Raw genomic sequence first — 23,322 nt, 5'->3', positions numbered from 1 at the left:
GATTCTCATTGGATAATATTGAACTTCCGGTGTTGTGTTTACATATTTTTTTAGTGTGAGGAGTTACTGTAAATTACTATGTTCAGAGTATCTTGTATAAATCGAATATTTTCAGTTAATAGTCTAAACAGATCGAATTATTGCACGAAACCAGAGTTCAGAAATGCAACACAAAGAATAGACAAGAGCGAAGGGAAGCAGGCACAGTTCTCCTCGGCTAAAATTGGACCCTTTTTCCAAAGTTCACCCCAACTTGAAAACCAGTACACTGGAGACGCAGTGCTTCAATCCTACGTGCATAGATATATACCTGAAGAGGTTAAATGTGTATTTAAATATTTCACAGAATGAATTTTATTGCAATCTGGTCATCATCTGATGAGGTCATCGATTCTTAATAAATCATTTTAACATTTCTGTGTAACTCATCTTCATTTTTTTATATCAACCAATTGTATTTGTTTCTTAAAGATTCTTGCCCCCATTGAGACTGACTTGATTCGTTTTGGGGAGCGAGTCGCAACAGAAGTTTACGAGCTTGGACTTCAGTGTGAAAGAGAGCCGCCTCAGTTATTGCAGTTTGATGCCTGGGGAAATCGGGTGGACCAACTCATCACGAGCCCAGCATGGAAACGGCAGCATGATATTTCAGCTGAGGAAGGGCTAATAGCCAATGCTTACGAGAGGAAATACGGAGAATGGAGGTACTTTATATCTCAAAAATATTTATACCTAGCTGTGTCTAACTCTGCTCCCCCAAATATATGTGTATAAAGGGAAATTTTCTTTCTTGTAGTATGAAAATCAGTAATGAATTACAGCATAAATTTGTGGGTTATTTTGTGTTTTATGCATGATAAGTAAAGCTTCTGCTTCTAAGAAAACCTGTTTATTTGTGTTTAAATATGTTTTAGCCGGCTTTACCAAGTCATTAAACTGTTTCTCTATTCGCCATCATCAGGACTTTACTCCTGTCCCCTAGCTATGACCGACGGAGCAGCTAGAGTAATTAAGGTAATCGGGGGATATTGTTGCCTAATATTGTAATGAATGTTAATAAATGTAATATTGTAATGAATGGTAATAAATGTAATATTGTAATGAATGGTAATAAATGTAATATTTATTTGAACAAGTAAAATATAAAATGACGTGACAAATGTTGTCATGCGATAATAATGAACATAAAAAAGCTGTCTAACTTTAACATATCTTTTAAATTTGTTTGACTAAAAATCAATTTAGTCAGAATAAATGTCCCTAAATAACTTATAATTTTCCAATCAATGATTGATTAAAGTGTGATGCAACATGCAGTGTTACCAACTTTTTTGCTTCATTAGCAACTGCCTTCAGCCTACTCTTGGATAAAGGAGAGAGCGTATCCGCGGCTGATATCCCGTGATCCGGCACAGTTCTGGACATCCGGGCAGTGGATGACAGAACGAAGGGGAGGATCCGACGTGGGTGTGTGTGACCTTTGACCTCTTAGTGACCACATTTTACTAAATCACAATGTCAGGGGCCTTTCAGACATGCGGAAATTCAATCTTGAATGTATTACATAGACCTCCCTTAGTATAAAACATGACATGCCTTGTAAATATAGGGCAATAATTTTGTATTATCTGTTGAGATTTGAGATAAGCTGTATCAAATTTTATGCTTATAATGTATCCTAAAATACACGACCAATATACATTAAATGCTGTTTAGACAATTAATAAATTTATTTGAAAGCAAATTCATTTTGTTTAAAATTTTGACATCATGTGTTGTCTATTTGAGATGCTCTGCCAGAAAGTCCTGAGAATTTGCAATGGCTTTATACTCACTTCGTGATTTGTGTATCTTACTATAGGCAGAATGACCAACTATTTTATCTTTATAGTGTATAAATGATTTTAGCCTCAGGTACTGAGACTGTAGCGGTGCCTCAGAGTGATGGAAGTTATCGTCTCCATGGTTACAAGTGGTTCTCCTCAGCAACAGATGCAAATATGACCTTGACATTAGCTAGAGTTGAAGGTCCAGATAAAAATGTTATTGAGGTAAGAAGAAATCTCAAGAGAGAGAGAGAGAGAGAGAGAGAGAGAGAGAGAGAGAGAAAGAGAGAGAGAGAGAGAGAGAGCGTGAGAGAGAAATTGCCTTTACTGTGTTTTATTTCCTAGTTTAACTGTACTACATCAATCCCCCCCACTAATCTTTAATGATATTTTATTTCATGCTGACAGAATTTCCTTGTTATCTATTTTTCACAGGTTTTGGGGGTTGGTTGCAAGAGAAAAGATGTTATTGGTTTATGTTATCTGAAATATGATAATCATCTCATTGATTGCTTGTAATTTCTGTACTTTGCTGACAGTAAACTATTAATCATGAATGACATGATTACTGTAGGGAACCAAAGGACTGAGCTTGTTTTATTTAGAAGTCTTTGACGAGCAGAAGAAACTGAACAACATTCAAGTCCAGAAGATGAAGAACAAACTCGGAACTCGTCAGTTACCTACTGCCGAATTACTTTTGGATGGAGCTGTAGCCTACAGGGTAACCAGTGTTTGAATGATTAATAATGTACAGTATATGTTTAATGGTTATTGCAAACACTGTGGTGATTCTGTAAAATCATAAGATTTTCCAGGAGGTAAAGATAACAGTTCATAGATTCCATGGTTACCTTTTATACTTCCATAAACATTAGCATATTCAAAACATGTACCTACAAATTCTGCCTAGTAATGAAAAAAATTTAAATGATTCTAAAGTTATAGAAAGTTTAACACCTTTGCTCATTTAAATGTAAAGTTCTTGTCATTTTGTGTGACATGGGATTAGATCAGTGTTGATTTTGTTCCAGATATCGGACGAGGGGCGTGGAGTAGCCGGGATATCCAACATGTTGACCATCAGTCGCATTCACAACGCCTTGTCTTCAGCAGCTGCAATGAGAAGGTATGTTGTTCAATCCTCTCCTGCAACCCCAGCAGAATCACAGGACTGTTTTGGGTTCTGGGAAAGGAGTGAGGGTATTGGCTGGAGGATAGGTATTTTGCATTTATTGAATGCAAAGCATATAGTAAAACATATTGTAAAAAGTTAAAATTTTAGAAATCCATAGATTGCTTGTATAAACAACATTAATCATTAATGTTATCAGTCAGAATAAATTGGAAGTCGATGTACATGTGTATATATAGTCAGGTAGCTTGACTCAAGTTATTAATGATACATTAAGTGGAAATAGCATTCATAGCTTTATGTGTACGATATTTAATTGATATTTACTTGGTTTTATTGGAGAGGTGTGGATAATGCATGTATTATTACTTATTAGGTTTGTTACTGACTGTTTAAAGAAATTTGTAGGGTCGTTAAAGTCCATAGAAGGCGAGGCGAAGCCGAGCTTTCTATGGACTTTACCGACACCACAAATTTCTTTAAACAGTCAGTTACAAACCTAATAAGTGTTTTGTTTTGTCGAGGACCTAAAGTTTGATAATTATGTAAACAAACAAAAAATAATATATAACAATTAAATTCATATATTATTTCTCTAATTTTTTACCTTCTTTGTCAGTCGTTTGTGCAAACCTGGATGCCATTGTAGGATCATAATATTACGTCACGGGCAAAGGGGGATCACTCTAAATATTTTGGGGCTTAAAAATCAAAAGTATGGTTGAGCGTTTGTGTAAAAAATCAGCTCAAAGAATGTTACGGTTGCCATGTTGCCCTATAAATTGCAGTGTAAAGAAATTTATAAGGCAATCATGTGACGCGATTCATCCAATGACGTCGAAACATTCTAGTCTGAGGCAAAACAAATTGTTTTATTGTATAAAAGCAGGAACGATAACTTAATCATGGAATAAAAACATGCATATATCCCCATTCAGAGCTGTCCTTATGAATTTAAGACTTGTATTGGGCTAGACTAATAAACTGATATATTTGTTTCAGAATTTTAAGTATGGCTCGAGATTACTCAACCAGAAGAAAGGCGTTTGGAGATTACCTAAAGAACTATCCCCTCCATATGCAGACGCTGGCGCGCATGGAGGTAGAAGCTCGGGCTGCCACGATCCTGGTGCTAGAGGTGGCTAGGTTGCTGGGGAGGGAGGATACAGGAATAGCCAGTGATCAAGAGTCTCTTCTGTTGAGACTACTTACTCCCCTAGCTAAACTATACACTGCAAAACAGGTAAAAGATGGACATCAATTTATTTGCTAAATATTCTGACTATTAGGCATCAATGTTATTACATATTCTGCCATTTACCACAATTTGCATGTAATCATTTTCTTTTACATCATTAAGTTATGTATTTCACAGCATTGTAAACAGCAGTAAATGGAGTCATTATTATTTTTAATCAGTGGTTATTGATCATTAACATTTTTCATACAGTTGTACCTACCATTGTTTATACTTCAGGCTATGTCCGTTGTGTCTGAGGGTCTGGAATGTTTTGGAGGTCAAGGTTATATAGAGGACACTGGACTCCCAGGATTGCTGCGTGATTCACAGGTCAGCCTCACTGAGTCCATGCAGTCTCAGTATCATCCTTGCTGAGTTTAGTCTCTGTACCATTTATAGACCTTGTCTTATCTCAGCTGTGTGCCTCTTGGAAAATATATGCATCCGTTTTTTTTGAAGAAATTATTAAGAAAGATATTTTGTAATAATTAACATTTAACTCTGTGTATATTGATATCAGGATTTGATTTATTTTTTTGTTATTCTCAGCAGTGAATGATATCTTCTGTATTTAAAATCTCAGATGGAATTTTAAATTGTACACACTAGCTAGTTACAGTCTGCTTGCTCTGAAGGAATAGTAATCTTTAAGATCTAAAAGCAGCGAGTTTTGGTCTGACTCCTATTTCAGGTTTTAACAATATGGGAGGGGACCACCAACATTCTGTCCCTGGATGTACTGAGGGCCATCACAAAGACACAGGGGGAGGTGCTGGTCGCTCTCCACCACTCTGTCATGTCCAAAATCCAAAAGGCCAGTCAGACCCAGGAACTGAAGGACCACAGTCACAGAGTGAAAGAGGCCACCCTGAAGGTCATGAACTTTGTCCAAACCAATCCAGACAAAGCACAGGTGGCCGCGCGAGACCTGGCATACAGTCTGACCAGAATTTACATAGGTAGGTCTAAGTATATCCATGATATACAAGGGTAGGTCTAAAGTGTATCCATTATAAACATGGGTAGGTCTAAAGTGTATCAATGATACACATGGATAGGTCTAAAGTGTATCAATGATATACATGGGTAGGTCTAAAGTGTATCAATGATATACATGGGTAGGTCTAAAGTGTATCAATGATACACATGGATAGGTCTAAAGTGTATCAATGATATACATGGGTAGGTCTAAAGTGTATCCATGATATACATGGGTAGGTCTAAAGTGTATCCATGATATAAATATGGATAGGTCTAAAGTGTATCCATTATAAACATGGGTAGGTCTAAAGTGTATCAATGATAAAGATGGGTAGATCTAAAGTGTATCCATGATATAAATATGGATAGGTCTAAAGTGTATCCATGATATACATGGGTAGGTCTAAAGTATGTCCATGATAAAGATGGGTAGATCTAAAGTGTATCCATGATATAAATATGGATAGATCTAAAGTGTATCCATTATAAACATGGGTAGGTCTAAAGTGTATCAATGATAAAGATGGGTAGATCTAAAGTGTATCCATGATATAAATATGGATAGATCTAAAGTGTATCAATGATAAACATGGGTAGGTCTAAAGTATGTCCATGATAAAGATGGGTAGATCTAAAGTGTATCCATGATATAAATATGGATAGGTCTAAAGTGTATCCATTATAAACATGGGTAGGTCTAAAGTGTATCAATGATAAAGATGGGTAGATCTAAAGTGTATCCATGATATAAATATGGATAGATCTAAAGTGTATCAATGATAAACATGGGTAGGTCTAAAGTGTTTCTATGATATATATGGGTAGGTCTAAAGTGTTTCTATGATATACATGGGTAGGTCTAAAGTGTATCCATGATTTACATGGATAGGTCTAAAGTGTATCCATGATATAAATATGGATAGGTCTAAAGTGTATCTATGATATACATGGGTAGGTCTAAAGTGTATCTATGATATACATGGGTAGGTCTAAAGTGTATCTATGATATACAAGGGTAGGTCTAAAGTGTATCAATGATATACATGGGTAGGTCTAAAGTGTATCCATGATATACATGGGTAGGTCTAAAGTGTATCAATGATATACATGGGTAGGTCTAAAGTGTATCCATGATATACATGGGTAGGTCTAAAGTGTATCTATGATACACATGGATAGGTCTAAAGTGTATCAATGATATACATGGGTAGGTCTAAAGTGTATCAATGATACACATGGATAAGTCTAAAGTGTATCAATGATATACATGGGTAGGTCTAAAGTGTATCCATGATATACATGGGTAGGTCTAAAGTGTATCCATGATACACATGGATAGGTCTAAAGTGTATCAATGATATACATGGGTAGGTCTAAAGTGTATCAATGATATACATGGGTGGGTCTAAAGTGTATCCATGATATACATTGGTAGGTCTAAAGTGTATCCATGATATACATGGGTAGGTCTAAAGTGTATCAATGATACACATGGATAGGTCTAAAGTGTATCAATGATATACATGGGTAGGTCTAAAGTGTATCCATGATATACATTGGTAGGTCTAAAGTGTATCCATGATATACATGGGTAGGTCTAAAGTGTATCAATGATATACATTGGTAGGTCTAAAGTGTATCTATGATATACATGGGTAGGTCTAAAGTGTATCTATGATATACAAGGGTAGGTCTAAAGTGTATCCATGATATACATGGATAGGTCTAAAGTGTATCCATGATATACATGGGTAGGTCTAAAGTGTATCTATGATATACATGGGTAGGTCTAAAGTGGATCTATGATACACATGGATAGGTCTAAAGTGTATCTATGATATACATGGGTAGGTCTAAAGTGTATCTATGATATACAAGGGTAGGTCTAAAGTGTATCAATGATATACATGGGTAGGTCTAAAGTGTATCCATGATATACATGGGTAGGTCTAAAGTGTATCAATGATATACATGGGTAGGTCTAAAGTGTATCCATGATATACATTGGTAGGTCTAAAGTGTATCAATGATATACATGGGTAGGTCTAAAGTGTATCAATGATATACATGGGTAGGTCTAAAGTGTATCCATGATATACATGGGTAGGTCTAAAGTGTATCCATGATATACATTGGTAGGTTTAAAGTTTATTCATGATACACATGGATAGGTCTAAAGTGTATCTATGATATACAAGGGTAGGTCTAAAGTATATCTATGATAAACAAGGGTAGGTCTAAAGTGTATCAATGATATACAAGGGTAGGTCTAAAGTGTATCTATGATAAACATGGGTAGGTCTAAAGTGTATCTATGATAAACATGGGTAGGTCTAAAGTGTATCCATGATACACATGGGTAGGTCTAAAGTGTATCAATGATAAACATGGGTAGGTCTAAAGTGTATCCATGATACACATGGGTAGGTCTAAAGTGTATCTATGATATACAAGGGTAGGTCTAAAGTGTATCCATGATATACATGGGTAGGTCTAAAGTGTATCAATGATATACATTGGTAGGTGTAAAGTGTATCCATTATATACATGCATAGGTCTAAAGTTTATTCATGATATATATAGGTAAGTCTAAAGTATGTCCATGATATACATTGATAGGTCTAAAGTGTATCCATTATATACATGGATAGGTCTAAAGTGTTTCTATGATATACATGGATAGGTCTAAAGTGTTTCTATGATATACATGGGTAGGTCTAAAGTGTTTCTATGATATACATGGATAGGTCTAAAGTGTATCAATGATATACATGGGTAGGTCTAAAGTGTATCAATGATATACATTGATAGGTCTAAAGTGTATCCATTATATACATGGATAGGTCTAAAGTGTTTCTATGATATACATGGGTAGGTCTAAAGTGTATCAATGATATACATGGGTAGGTCTAAAGTGTATCCATGATATAAAATAATTATATATTGGAATGTCTTAAATCTAACTATACTGCGAATAGGTTATCAAAAAATGTAACAATGACTTTTTTGTCTAGTTTTGATTTTTGTCCAGTTTTGAAATGAATGAGAAAGTCTATATTCTAAGCAGGTAAGTCAACACTCTTACTGTAGATTCCTTATTTTATGCAAGTACTTAATTCTGCAATCACGCTGTTTTCAAAATGAGAGAATATGAAATTGTGAATGCGAAACTTTGATCCTAATTTATTCTAATTCTCAACACTCAGCAAATAAAAGCAAGATTTTAAAATCTGTGAGGGGTGCTTTTTGCGATTTTACACAGATAATAATTCCTCGCGTTTGATTAGGAATCTACAGTATCATGATCTGATTGTGCAAGTCAACAGATTAACCCAGAAATATCTGGGCAAGATTCAGTCTAACAAAGATATATTTGGGTAAGTGTTCAGTGTGAGCAGTATGTGAAAGTTAAGGTTTATTCAGTGATCAGGATAAACATAAGAAAGTCTTCAGTCTGAGCACCAAATAAAAGGTTAAGCCTATAATGGGATCAATATGCAGAGAGAAGTTTCTTTGTTTGATAACATGTTGATGGACTCATTATTAGTTCTTCGTTCTAGGAATTGCTGTTAATCAAATCATAAACAGAGGAGACATTTATCTCCTAAGATATCAAGTGTCAATGAGGCAATTCAGGTCATTCTCACTCTTCCCTGTCTTTCAGCCTCTCTTCTCCTAGACCATGCGGTGGAGTGTGGAATGACTCGGACAGACATACACACTGCTCAGCGCTGGTGTGAGGGGGACCTGGCCCCAGTGGTCTCCAATCTGTCCCACTACAGCACCACCCCTGAGGATCTACACCTGGTCTTCCAGAATTACTCTGGACAATGATGTGATGCAAATTATTCAGATTCTGTGATAATTTACTAAGATTTTTTTCATAACCAGACAACATAGTTATGTCTCATAAACCTAGCCAGGGATTTCTCAATGCAAAAAATTGGTACCTCAATCGTAAATCTGTGGTTGATTTTTTAATTTATGTGCACCAAGGTCTATACAACATATTATAATGAGCTGCGAAATGGAGGTGAAAAAAGAAATGATGCTTATGGAGAGCCCAGGGATGAACTGTACTAGTTAACACACAGGCAGACATTCTCCAGGCTCAATTTGTTAGGAGTAGAGTCTGCTCTCAGTGCCAAACATTTGAATTGTATTATGTGAATTTCCAGAATGCTTCTTGATTAAATTAAACATACATTGTATATGTTATTTAATCTTAAAGAAAATGTGTATCAATCTAATTTCTGAAGAGAAATCCAAAAACATGTTGGAGTTGACATAGTTAACATTGCAGAAGATTAGGCAATCACTGTTTTGATAGTTAGTGGACAGTTCAAAATCATTTCTTTGACTAGACATAACTACACATGCATACTGATGTTAGATGGAGAATTGACTTTGTATGCTTCACTGCCACCGTGCACTGCTCTCAGTCGCCAAGGCATTTTAATTATTGGATGGTTTAATTCAGTTGCCGTTGTATGACTAACTTGAAGATTCAATTAGCCGTATTAAAATCAACTTTCAATAATACCATGCTGTTTAAACTTCGTTTCTCCTGCATTTAAACATTGAGAAACTAGGTATTTTTGGGGCAGTTCTTTTTTAGATGTCTGAAAATGGCAATGTTCCCACTAATTGTAAAATTAGCATGACAACAAAGCTCTAATAGAAGTTCACCCATCCATTTGTAATTGTAAATCATCATCCGTGAACAAAAACCTCTACGTTTTAAGTAGGTACGTATACATTTAATGTTTCGATGCATTTAAATCGCATTGATTTAAAGGGATGATAGTGACTTCATTATAGTAGTGATGGAGACTGGAAATGAGTTTACACATGAATCGCTGATTCATCCTGTTTTGTATGACCTTTTGCTCTAAATACCTGCACATGTATCTTTAATACGGCATACTTTTCTTATATTAACAAAATGCACAATTTTCCTGATGGATGTCTTCGTTGTTAAGAAGTCGCTCGTTAAGTAGAAGATGTGTACTACTCATGTTATAGTTTGGACTTTACACAGAAATTACGTCCAAAAATTAAGTAAACATGGTTCCAAATCAACTTGACAAGTGTTTCATTAACTTTATTTCGACATTAATATTTTTGCAAATATTTTATATACCAATATCTTTTTAAGCAATGAAAACAGAATTATATAAAAAAAGATACCAACTACTAGTATTCCGGGATTCGAACGTAAACGGAAAGTTCAGTTATGGTCAGTATTTGACTAACCTGCGTAACCACTCGACAGAACTAGACTGAAAAAATGGGGAAAATTTAACACACCGTTCTTAAATTTTAGTTAGACTTGTAAAATTATGTCTCTTTGAAACAAAAATCGGAAATTGCAGTTTTCAAGAAAATTTCTTGCTATTAATGTTAACGTCAAATCAATTTTGTTTCAGGTAAGCAGTGTTAAGCTACAATGAGAATTCCCCGTTAACAAGCTTTAAAATTGTCACATTTTTCTGTGTTTAACCATCTTAAATTTCATTTCAGGATCGTTTTTAAAGTTTGATCGAAGTTTCCAGATTTTATTTTACATCGCGTTATGTAAAACGTTAATTTGCTGGTAACAATTATACGAAATAAAATAATATAATTAAAGATATCAATTATTTAGTATATTTAATCATACAATTGCTGAAAATTAGAACAATATTGGTAATAAGGAATCATTGTTTGGATATTATGAGGTAATAAAATTTACGGTCGGTGCGTGATCAAACCTTTCATAAGACCCTTAGATAAGGTCGTCCATCCGAATTTTTTCAGACCGGGAGCTACAGACCTGCAGCTAACCCTGACTATAGTGACCATTTTATATAATGCTCAAAGAATGATTCTGTATTCTTAAATTAAAACAAGCGATTTTTAATTAGGAATGTTTGAAAACTTGAAACGTTAATTTTGTTCACAAAAGATGTAGTAGTCTATCAAATAGCGTGGTGCAATGAGTTTTAAATGTTGGCGAGCCAAAACTAGTTAAGGATATGGAAATTGTTCATTAATGAAAGTCTGCCGAGTGAAACGATTTCTAATTTTTAAATGTATATTCCGTATATATACAACAACCATACAGTAAAGCTACAGGGGCCGCATAGTTCTTTCTGCATAGAACAGCAGAGTTGACGGAAAATGAATGACCACCGATCCAAGTGTTTCGGATTTCTGTCCCGTAACGCGCTAATTATCAGTGTGTTAATTGGTGTGGTGGTGGGCTTTGCCTTTGGTTTTGGACTGAGATCTGTAGAACCGTCCAGTGATGCCCTGACATGGATTGGTATGTACTAACTACGCAATGAAAACTTTCATGAACTTTTAGTTAATTGTTCGCAAAACTAAACAGTTTTAGAGCTTTTAGCGTTTTCTGAACCACCACACAGTAAATCTAAAAACATACTCTTTCCAGTCACACTGTCAATTGCAAAGATGTAAATTGATAAAGACATACAGTACCATTATCTATTGATTAATATTTAACATGAACACAAGGTTTTAATTGCTCTAGATTACGATTAAATGCATGAAGAACAGAACTGGAACTTTGGAACCGTGCAAACGAAAAAAGCATACTGTGTTGACGTGTTAACCCTGTCACCCTGTTTTAAAGGGGCATGGTCACGATTTTGTTCAAATTCTTTTTTTCGGTTTTTATTATTTACAATGTTTTAGGAATGCATTTCTAATGATCAAATGGAATTTGAGAACAAATTGTAGAGTTAAAAGCAAGAGCTCACAATTCTTTGTCATGTAAACAATGCTCGTGCCCTGTTTTTGTTTACATATATTCAATATTTCAGAATCCTTTTCTAGCTAATTTGTCTATCTTCCTAATAATTTTAAGCATAAGTAAATATTTCCTAACATTTAGCACATTCAATTTAGGTCTAAAACTGGAATTTTCACTTTAACATCCAAAATGTAAACAAACGCTTTGTTTACATTGCAAATAATTGTAGGCTATGTAACTCGTTTATAACTTTACGAAAGACTTCCAAATTTGATTGCTTATTAAAAATGCCTCACTGAAGCAGAGTAAACATTAAAGTCAGAAAAAATTGTGATCATGCCCCTTTAACAAGAAGTTGATAATTGAGACTTACTAATAATATAGGACATTTTTTTTGGTTATTTTGTTAAAAAAAATTATACTTACCAGCAGCAATTTTATTTTAAACCAAAAAGTAAAAGAACATGAAATTTAACACCCATGTGGTGGTTTTTTTCTTTACATGAAATGGGTATTCTTTTGAAATTCTCCCCTGTATCTTTATGCGTTCAATGCAACTTGCGCTTTGCGTTTGGCAAACACATATGCTGCTATATGAACAAAATTTCATAATCAAATCAAAGGATTCAGAATTAGTTTCATATATTACGCAATTTACTTATAGATATAAAAATTTTAAGGATGATGAACACTGATGAGCACCATTAAGTTGTTTCTTACACAGGTCTTCCCGGGGAGATTTTCATGCGTCTCCTGAAGATGCTGATTCTACCTCTTATTGTGGCCAGCATTATCACAGGTAAGAAGATCACACGTGTCTAAATCACAGGTAAGTAGAACACGTGTCTACATCACAGGTGAGTAAAACACGTGCCTAAATCACAGGTAAGTAGTGAACACGTGCCTAAATCAAAGGTAAGTAGAGAACACGTGTCTAAATCACAGGTAAGTAAAACACGTGCCTAAATCACAGGTAAGTAGAGAACATATGTCTTAATCACAGGTAAGTAGAGAAAATATGTCTAAATCACAGGTATGTAGAACACGTGTCTGAATCACAGGTAAGTAGAGAACATATGTCTAAATCACAGGTAAGTAGAGAACATATGTCTAAATCACAGGTAAGTAAAACACGTGCCTAAATCACAGGTAAGTAGAGAACATATGTCTAAATCACAGGTAAGTAGAGAACATATGTCTAAATCACAGGTATGTAGAACACGTGTCTGAATCACAGGTAAGTAGAGAACATATGTCTAAATCACAGGTAAGTAGAGAACATATGTCTAAACCACAGATAAATAGAGTATATCAGATATAATGACCTCATCTATTGCTTGATGTTTGCTTTAAAGGGGCATGGTCACGATTTTGGTCAAAAATTATTTCCCCAATTTTAATGTTTTAATGTTTACAATGGTTCAATAAGGCTTTTTAAATAGGCAACCAAATTTAAAGCTGACATGAATTCATAAAAGCATGTGGTTGCCATATTAGTTTCGATCGCTCCTCTACTGCCACTGGGGTATATATACCGGTTGAGAAAGTTACGGTCGGTTGCTTTCCGATCGAGGCATTCACGTTGCACGGACTTCTAAATGCATGAACTACACATTGTACATGTAGTAAAATGTAGTAATAAAGAATAAAGAAAAAAAACAATCAATGAAATACAAAATATATGTATTCTTTGAAAGGATATCCAAGGTATCTGTATTATTTTGCACAGACAGTGCTGCCTTACTTCGCATGCATATCGAACACGAGTGTCGTTCATTCAGAGTGCATAACGTCTGCATCTTCTTGAAAAGCCTGGAGACACTACATCCAACACATTAGCTAAATGATAGTAAATCCAAGAAAGTAACAACGTTTCTATCCGTTCCTACAAAAACTCCCCGTTTATGAAATCCATGCGATAATTGACATTGCTCGATCTGCCACAGTGTGTACTTTGCGCCTGTGCGATGTTACAACATACACAGGAAAACGGTCTACAATTATCGAGGAATTTCTGAAGTATCTGTGCCTGGATTTCAGTCTTGTTTCGTCGTTTATTGGATATATCTTGCCAGTGAAGTGGTTGTCATATTATTTTTGTTCAAAACGCGTTTTTACAAGTCTTTTCGTCCAAGGTAACGTGTTCGGGTGTATGAAATTCCTGAATGCGGTGAAGCATGACGAGGGCTCTCGGCCTTATATAGGGGGTGTGTAGCGATGAGCAGAACAATAGAAATCGACAACTAATATGGCGGTAGTCGGAGATAAAAGGGAAGTAATGCGTATTTATGAATTCATGTCAGCTTTAAGTGACATTCGTTGCGTTATAATCGAGTTACAGAGCTTACAATTCTTTGCTATGTAAACAAAGCTTTTGTTTAGATTTTGAACTTTGAAGTAAAAACTCCAGTTTTAGACCGAAAACGAATGTGTCAAGCGTTAAGATCTGTTTATGTATGTTTAAAATGAATACGAAGATGGAAAAATCAGCTTGAAAAAGAATTTTTACCGGTATATTGAACCAATGTAAACAAAAACAAAACACGAGGCTTGTTTACATGACAAAGAATTTTGAGCCCTGTATCTTGCTTTTAACTTCACTACAGACTCTCTAATTTCATTTGGTCATTGGAAATGCATTCCTGAAGCATTGTGAATGATAAAAATAGAAAAATAGAATTTGACCAAAATTCTGACCAATTTGTATTTTGTATGAAAATCCCTATTTTTATAATACATTTTATTAAGATTTCGTTATATGATTGTCATAGGAACAGCCTCCATGAACGCTAGAACCAACGGACGTCTTGGCGCCGTCAGTTTCTGCTACATCCTGGTGACTGTTGCTATAGGAGCTGTCATTGCTATCATTCTCTTCCTTGTCTTCCAGCCAGGTAATTGACCTAGCATTCAACCTGATGTGAAAAAGAGTTCTTTGTGTTAATTTTTCATTTTATGATTCCTAAGAAATATTGCAAAACGTTAAAGAGTCAATAGATTAGAATGAATGAATAAATAAATAAATAAATAAATGAATAAAACACTAACAAGATAACTGAAAAGCTATAACATAAACATCTTTTTAATATCTGTTTCATATCAGGGCAATGTTTTCGAACCTTGAATCATGTTTGAAATATTATGATATATTACCTAAGTAGTAATTGATTAACGAAGACTGCATTGAATATCCATCATGTATCAAATATTCTGATATATTGCCTAAGTGGTAATTGATTAACGAAGATTGCATTAAAGTCTATAGAGACAAGCAAATTTTTGAAAATGAAAATTTTTTTACTAAGAATGTTTATAAATGCTCTAGTGGAAAAATGTGTTTAATCTTTAGAAAAAGAAAAAAACTAATGAAGCAAATTCAATACCGGATAGATCTTTTTAGAATTGGTTTTTATAGATTAAAAGCCAAAAAAAAAGGGGGGGGGGACTCTTTTTAGAAGAGGTAAAGGTCATTTATTAAGACACATTCTGCTCTTACATACTTAAACATGTCAATTATGTCCAAGTAAATTGAGTCTGGAACTATATGAGTAGAATACCTTAAAACACTACATTGAAATTTTTTTAAATTTTAATACAATTTTCATTTAATATATGAATCAAAACATTGCCAAACGACTGATGAGTATTTTGTTCTATAATTAAACTTGAGTAGGATTCTGTTTTTAATGAATAGAAAAAACATTATTTTCTAGGGAAAGATGTAGATCTTTCTGCCTCCACAAACAGCTACACAGTAAAGAGAGACATAGAAACCACAGACATGTTTGCCGACATGATCAGGTAGGAAGGAGTTGGATCTTTTACACCTGGCTTGAACACCTGGTTTTGTCTAATGAGAACTTTACTTTCAGGAATTTTTTCCCGGACAATGTCGTCACTGCCTGTTTTCAAAAGGTATTTTTATCAAGTTTTTTTTTTTACCTAAAACCTTGCATGCTTATTAAAGACAGAGATATTGTTAAAATACAGGCAAGTAGCATCGTTTTGGAAAGTTGGGAAAGGGGGGGGGGGCAGACCAATCAAAAAATCTTGACAAGCAAAAAAAAAAAGGCGACTTCCAAAAAATCGCGAAATCCTAATAGCAAAGTACACCTATAACTTCAATTTCATTGTTCATTTTCTTATTTTTACTTCTCGACTCTTCAATTGGTCTCAAAACAGTGGGAGGGAGTGGGCAACTACTTGATAAATAACTTTTAAATGTAAATTTAAGAAAAATCTTTGTTGCGAAAAAAAGTGCCCCCCCCCCCCCGGTTGCTACGTGCCTGATGTATTTGGAACCTGCGGTAATATCTCTCATCTTATTGTCCTTTGCAAAAATATTTATTCTATCAAAATATGTATGAGTCATGTACAGACAAATTCAGAATTTTGTAGAGGACACTTTATCAAAAGAATAAAATGTGTACAGCTTTAGACATTAACCATTTTCTGTATTACTGCATGTAATAACTACAGTTTCTTGAATCATTGTTTGCATTAGCTTAACTTAGTTACATAATTGTAATTTTTACCATAATATGTGTTATAATTACATTTACGATTTGTAAAAATAATCGTTTTCAATCCAATATTAAACCTATGTTTAAACTAAAGAAGATTGTCATGGTCAAGTGATAGCTTTATAGCATGCTTTTATAGTTGGTCGGTTCGATATTTATTATTTTTCAAATTTTATTTATTTGGTGTCATTGTCAACAGGATTGTCTTTGTATTTATCTTTATAACATGGTTGCAACAATAGAGAAACATAATAATATTTTGATATAGTATGATCAATGATTCAGCTCAAATAAGGACCATTCGGCAAATTGCTTCTTTGAACAATGTATAACGTACAACTTTGACTAAGTAAAGTACCTCACTAACTTTACAATGTCAAAACCATTTCAAAAATCAGCATGCAAAAAATCAATGCAAAAATTTAACTTTATTCACTAAGTTTTGTTTTTTTTTAACTCAAACTATATACTGACCAGTTTTACAACAATACTGTAAATTCCTTATATTACGCGAGTACTTAATTCCGCGATCCCGTTGTTTTGTATCAAATCGCGAGTATATAAAATCGCGAACGCGGAACTTTTATCCTAATTTCTCATAGTTCTCAACTCTAAAAAAAATAATGGCGAGATTTTAAAATTCGCGAGGGGTGCTCCTCGCGATTTTACGCGGATATTAATTCCTCGCGTTTAAATAGGAATCTACAATAGAAATCATTTTCTATAGACAAAAAAATCTTATGCATTTGTACCTATCTATGCCAACTATGTTACACAAGAAAGTTTTAATAAAAAACCAATCGAAACTTAATCATTTAGTTCAAAAAATCTTTTTAAACTCTATCTCTGTGTAACATTTGATCATCCACATCAATCTATGGTCTCTCAATAACCCTGAGAAATAACCGTTTGGCCTTAAAACCATATACAGCTTACTTACTTTTATACAATAATACAATTTACCCTCACTATATAAAAAAAAACATTTTTATCAAATTAAAGACAAGTCTATATTAAACAACATATGCTTCAATAGAAGTTACTCAAATAATTACTTTATAAGATGTATAATTTCTTTATCATTATCATCATGAATTACTTTTCAGACACAAACAAAATACTTGCAAGTTTCTCGCACTGTGGCGTTAAATGGAACAAATATTACTATTACTGCAGTTCAGAAAGTGTTATCATCTACAAGTGGACTAAACATCTTGGGTAAGAAAAACGAATGTTTCAATTCTAAATCAAAGTTCAAAAGTCAAACTGCCCGCAAATTTATTATATTTTCTTTTTATGTTGCATAAAAACTTTGCCCAAACAGAATTATTTTTAATCCCCAACATTTGATGGCATCTAGAAAGTCTTAATTCAATCTGAACTCACTCAGCAAGAAAAAGGAAAACATGTAATGTAAGGATAGTAAAAAGTATGTCCATATAACAGGACAGTGCACATTTTACTTGCAGTTACAAAACTAACCCAAAACAACAGAATCTGACACACGGTATTATCATAATTAGAATACGCTTAGATAAACATTTAATGATGCTTTGTATGATATGAAACGCACTGTTGCAGTTTACAAGTGCATAATTTTCCCAAGTGCGTTGCCGCAATGCCTTTTGCAGACATTGGTGTTCTGTCTTCAACTTTGATTTGAGTCATTACTTTTCCAATTTGATGCGTTGGATTCGTTTGGAAAACAATGTATGATTGTGTTACGACATTTAGAAGAAATTTTATCATTGTTCCACTGTTTTATCTAAACGTAATTAAAAGCCACTGAAAATCATAAAATGGTGTACCCGGCTCTAAATAGTCTCACGTGTAGTCGTCTCTTTCTGGTTGTAAGGTCTAATCGTTGCGTGCCTGATGTTTGGTGTCACGGCCAGTAACCTAGAGGACAGAGCTGAACCTTTCATCACGTTCTTCGACACTATAGCGGTCATATTGATTCGTCTTTTGAACTGGATTATATGGTGAGTTTTCTTGACCTAGTGCTCGAAACTCGTAACTAAAAAAATGAGCTATTAAATGAATTGTCAGAGATATCAACAACTTCATCAACTTGCAGAAATGTCAGCCTCTTTATAAACTGTCAGAAAGGTCAGCTTCTTTAAAAGCTGTCAGAAAGCTCAGCTACTTTATCAATTGTCAGAAATGAAGGTTCTTTTTAAACTGTAGGAAATTTCAGTTTCTTTATCGACTGTCAGACATTTTAGATTCTTTATCAACTGTACAGTCAGTTCAAGCATATCATTTACAACATACACCATTGCATAGCATTGAAATCTCATACCATAGCATTGGAATCTCATACCATAGCATACAATCTCATAGAATCTCATTCGTCATAGCATACTATAACATAGCATACAACATGATTTTAACTCGGTTTTAAATGTTTTAATTTGAAAGATTAAATGTTCACATTGCGGAATAGTAGTAAACGTTGGCATCTTATCATTTTACATCGAAATATATGGAACTCTTCTGTGTATGGAGGCGTTTTTGTTCAAATCTCATAGCATAGCATAGCTAACCATATCATTAGGCCCTTTATTTCCATTTCTCCTGGCATACCATACAAATCTCATAGCATTGCATTGAAATCTCATAGCATATCATTAAAATCGCATACCATATCATGCAATTGTAAAAAATATGCATGAAATGACTGTAAGAAGTTTTAGCTCTTATATAAACTGCCAGACATATTTACTTACTTTCTTTTCGACTGTCAGAAATTTCATTTTTTTTTTCGACTGTTAGGATTTGTTGTCAACTTTTAGTTTCTTTTTCGACTGTCATAAACGTCCGTGATTTGATTTATTGTTAGGTTGACTCCTGTTGGGGTGGCAAGCCTTATTACCACAGCCTTACTGAAAGTTTCCGACATTGAGAGTGTGTTCACCAGTATGGGGATGTTTGTTCTAGCACACTCCGTCGGCATCGCTTTCCATCAACTGGTTCTTATTCCATTCGCATACTTCATCACCACCAGAAAGAATCCACTGCATTTTATGGGCTACTGCTTGCGACCGTGTTTATCAGTGTTTGGACCTGCTAGCGTGTGAGATAATGATAATTTTACCCATATAAAAATGTTGTAGATTCCTAATTAAAGAAACTAATATCTGCTTAAAACCACGAGATGCACATCTGGCGAATTTTTAAGTCTTGTTTTTCTTTTTTTGAGGAATGCAAACTAAATGAAACTATGATGAAAAAAATTCAACGTTCGCGGTTTTATATTCTCGCGATTTGATGCAATACAGGAGAGTCGCAGAAATAAATACTTCCGTAAAATAAAGAGTCTACAGTACATCACATTTTCCATTCAGTATGTCGTCGGTTAACAAAAATGCACATGTTGTCTTTTAAGTGATAATGCATAACATTTTTCTATTGAAATGAAATAGACAGTTTAGTTCGACAAAAATCACGAACTTTATTATTCATAATTATATCATTTGTTGACTGTTGAAGGGCTGTAGGATTACCGGACATGTTAAAAACCTTGGATGAAAATCTTCATGTTGACAGAAGGATCTCGAACTTTTTCGTTCCTGTGGCTGTGTCAATAGAGAAATGTGGGAGCTGTATTTTCATATGTCTCTCCGCTCTCTTCTTGGCACAACTGGAGGGAATGAACATGAATGCGTCAAGAGTGGTCATCATTGGGTAAGTTTAAATCATTCTCACGTCCTAAAGTGGTAAAGAATTAACTATTTGGAATATGTTATGAATCAAGGAATCAACCATTGCAGAACTTAACAACTATAAAATATTACATAACAGTATTGCATATCGCTTGTACAAATCATGCGACGATATATTTTCTGACTTGTAAAGCCTTTATTCCACCATTTAACAACTTCGACTCTCATTATGTTCATTTGGAGAGAGAACACATCTTTTTCAGCCTACTCTCTACAGCTGGAGCTTTGGCGGTGCCTCCCGTTCCCAGCTCAAGTATTGTCTCTGTTTTAGTGGTTCTCTCCTCTATAGACATCCAAGTTCACAACGTGGGTCTACTCATGGCGCTAGAGTGGTACAAGTAAGTTACGTCTTCTTTACAGCTCTATCTCTTTCCCTGGCCACGCCCCCGTCCCCTGCGTGCCAGCGTGGTTGCTTATCTAGTAGTTCTCTCCTCTAAAGACATCCACGTTCAACCAATTTTGTTGATTTTTTTCGCAAAGCATGATCAGTCTGTTATGAAAAGAGAATATTGATAGATAAAGAAAGTAGGGTCAACTCTTTTCAGTCTTCTTTTTCGAAAAGTTTTTACCTTTCCAATGTGATGATAATGTTTAATGACTGATTTTTCTTTTTTTTCGGTAAGTTTTCATTCATTCTGATACTTTTTAACTTCCTTTTAGCGATCGGATCCGCACCACAAGTAATGCTACAACAACCGTCTTGGGAGCAGTGATGGTGGAGAGACTCTGTAAGACACGTCTTAACTCAGAACAAGAAATGGACAGTTATAAGAAGACACAGGAGAGACCGCTCTACGACTCAGAGATACGTGTCCTGGTGAACAAGGACAAAGCATTAGGAGACTGAATTCAGAGTTTTGAAGGACTGTACGTGTATGCTAATGTTAAAGTCGGAATATCAAAGTTTTTTCTGATTGGTGGTTGGAACTAAAATGACTGCACAAAAAGCTTTTGAATGGCTTTACTAGTACACAATAACTTTCACGGTCACCCATAGCCCGCACGATGAATATTATTGTCACCTTACTAGGGAACGGGCAAACTTTTTGACCACTTTCACATACTTCTGTCTTACTTTTAACAATGTTAATTTCCACACAGATATCTTGTAAACAGATATCTGAATAACGAATATGTACTATTTCTGAGAATCTCAGGAACCCAGCAAAACCTAAAAAGCACATACACAACGTTCTTAAAATATACAAATTGTCCTTTCCGAAATTTAGAAACCATGGCCTTCAAATGTTCTGGGTAATAGGACCTTTTTTGATGACAGGTTTTAGTATATGCTTTATGGAAAATATTATTAAAGGAATGAGAGGAACAAACCAATTATTCTTCCCCTCACAATTTTTCGTAAAACAGTTTACACCTTTGATTCAGGATTCCAGAATTTTTTAGTTGTATCAAACCTATTTACGATTTTTGAAATTTACAAATCTGTCTACTGTGAATGGTCCTAACATAAAATTAACAAACTCCGAAAATTCTACGGTAACTTCCCAATCATTATGATCGATGATTTTACTTAAAAAAATCTGCTTTGTCAATTTCTGATCGCATTAATCGATGCACAGCAACTGAAATTTTGTTATCGGCACACATTTTGAAAATATTATAATTATGCTACAACTTGTAAATGGTGCTTCATGCTACCAGAGTATACTATTTTCTCACAACATTGGTTATCAGTTAACCATTACAAAGTCATTTCTTGTAATTCATTTTTAAAAGACGTCAACGCCAACTCTATGCCCTTCAGCTCTCTCCATTTCGAACTCATATTTTATATAACTGTATGAATAAATTTGAAATTCAATTCGTTTGATGAAAATAAATGTTTAATCTCTTTATGCTATTTAAACCCCCTTTCTCTTTCATTTAGACATTAAAAAATAAGATATTTGGCTACTTCTTTTTTCCGACGCCTGCAAATGGCAGTATTCCCACTGACCGGAAAATTAGCATGACAAAAAAGCTTAGATAGAATTTCATCCATCCATTTGTAATTGTAAATCATCATCCGTGAATAAAAACCTCGACATTTTAAGTAGGTATATATATATTTAATGTTTCGATGGATAATGGCAACTGTTTAATAATAGAAGTGATGGACATATGTTTATAATGTACCGGCCTACAGTTACATGAAGGCTACAACACCCGCCTGGAAACTGAACATATGTGCACCAATGTATAAAGAAACCCATAATATATGTACCGTATAACGGGTATTTTTTACGTGCTGCTAATTTTTACTAATTTTTACGCGTTTTATAAATCCGTAAAAATTAAACGCGTAAATTTTCACAGAAGTAAAAAAAACACCGCACGTAAATTTTCTACATCGTACGTATGAGATTAATGTTCATTACCTTCAGCTCAGTCCCTGACGGCTGTACATGTAGGTAATTTGAGCGTTTTTGGTCACGTACTGAAAACAGTTCAGATCTTTCTATTCAGTCTTGAGTATTTTTTAAAACTATAATGCCACGTTAGTAGCTAGATGTCTTTTTTTGGTTGGGAGAGAAAGAAAAAGAGAGAGAGATTTTTTTTTTAAATGGAGTTGTCTTTCTTTTTTTCCTGGTAAATCGAACTGAGACGAGCACGTGGTGTACATCCATGCTGTTACCCAGATAAATAGGAATAAGTAAAGTGTACATCAGATATGAAATAAAGATAAATGTATAAACGCAATCATAAATATAAGAAATCGTTAAAAGAAAAAGATTTTCTAATTTGTATGTGTGTTCACTGTAACAAAGTCACGGTGAAATCCCCCCCCCCCCCTTTTACCACACATGATTTTAAATTTAACGGACATGTTCAATTCGTAAAAAAATTACGCGTAAAAATTCAAATCACCCTATTTTATGACAAATTCGTAAAAAATCACAGCAGTAAAAATTACCCGTTATACGGTAGATAATTTTTACATTGTTTGTGATAACAATATGGATACAATTTTTGCAGATTTATGTTATTTCACCAATGACTCAAATGAGTTTTTGTCGGGGCGCGAGCGGGGTTTGCATAATCTTATGAAATGAAAATAACGTAAAAACTAAAAATATATGTGATTTAAAATTTAATCGTACAGCTGCTGAAATTAATAACAGAATAAGTAATAAA

The 23,322-nt window shown here is 34.4% G+C and overlaps 2 protein-coding genes across 2 annotated transcripts; both read left to right on the top strand.

Annotated features, from left to right (window-relative positions):
• The first annotated feature begins 31 nt into the window (after positions 1-31).
• LOC128189925 (acyl-CoA dehydrogenase family member 11-like) lies at positions 32-9,393 on the top strand. Its single transcript, XM_052861749.1, has 11 exons — positions 32-318; positions 472-704; positions 915-1,014; positions 1,344-1,467; positions 1,909-2,051; positions 2,401-2,550; positions 2,861-2,955; positions 3,964-4,204; positions 4,439-4,531; positions 4,893-5,160; positions 8,847-9,393. Exons 1-11 carry the CDS (start codon positions 79-81, stop codon positions 9,014-9,016), a joined length of 1,857 nt encoding a protein of 618 aa, XP_052717709.1. The 5' UTR covers positions 32-78; the 3' UTR covers positions 9,017-9,393.
• A 1,866-nt stretch (positions 9,394-11,259) lies between these two features.
• LOC128189928 (excitatory amino acid transporter-like) lies at positions 11,260-22,503 on the top strand. The gene is made up of 11 exons (XM_052861754.1): positions 11,260-11,489; positions 12,664-12,738; positions 14,711-14,833; positions 15,653-15,740; positions 15,812-15,854; positions 17,569-17,680; positions 18,318-18,444; positions 19,305-19,538; positions 19,955-20,149; positions 20,391-20,525; positions 20,848-22,503. Exons 1-11 carry the CDS (start codon positions 11,345-11,347, stop codon positions 21,032-21,034), a joined length of 1,464 nt encoding a protein of 487 aa, XP_052717714.1. The 5' UTR covers positions 11,260-11,344; the 3' UTR covers positions 21,035-22,503.
• Positions 22,504-23,322: the final 819 nt, after the last annotated feature.

Source organism: Crassostrea angulata, chromosome 6, assembly GCF_025612915.1.
Source record: "Crassostrea angulata isolate pt1a10 chromosome 6, ASM2561291v2, whole genome shotgun sequence".
In the NCBI taxonomy this organism is placed as follows: domain Eukaryota; kingdom Metazoa; phylum Mollusca; class Bivalvia; order Ostreida; family Ostreidae; genus Magallana; species Magallana angulata.
This window is presented reverse-complemented; position numbering and strand designations above follow the sequence as displayed.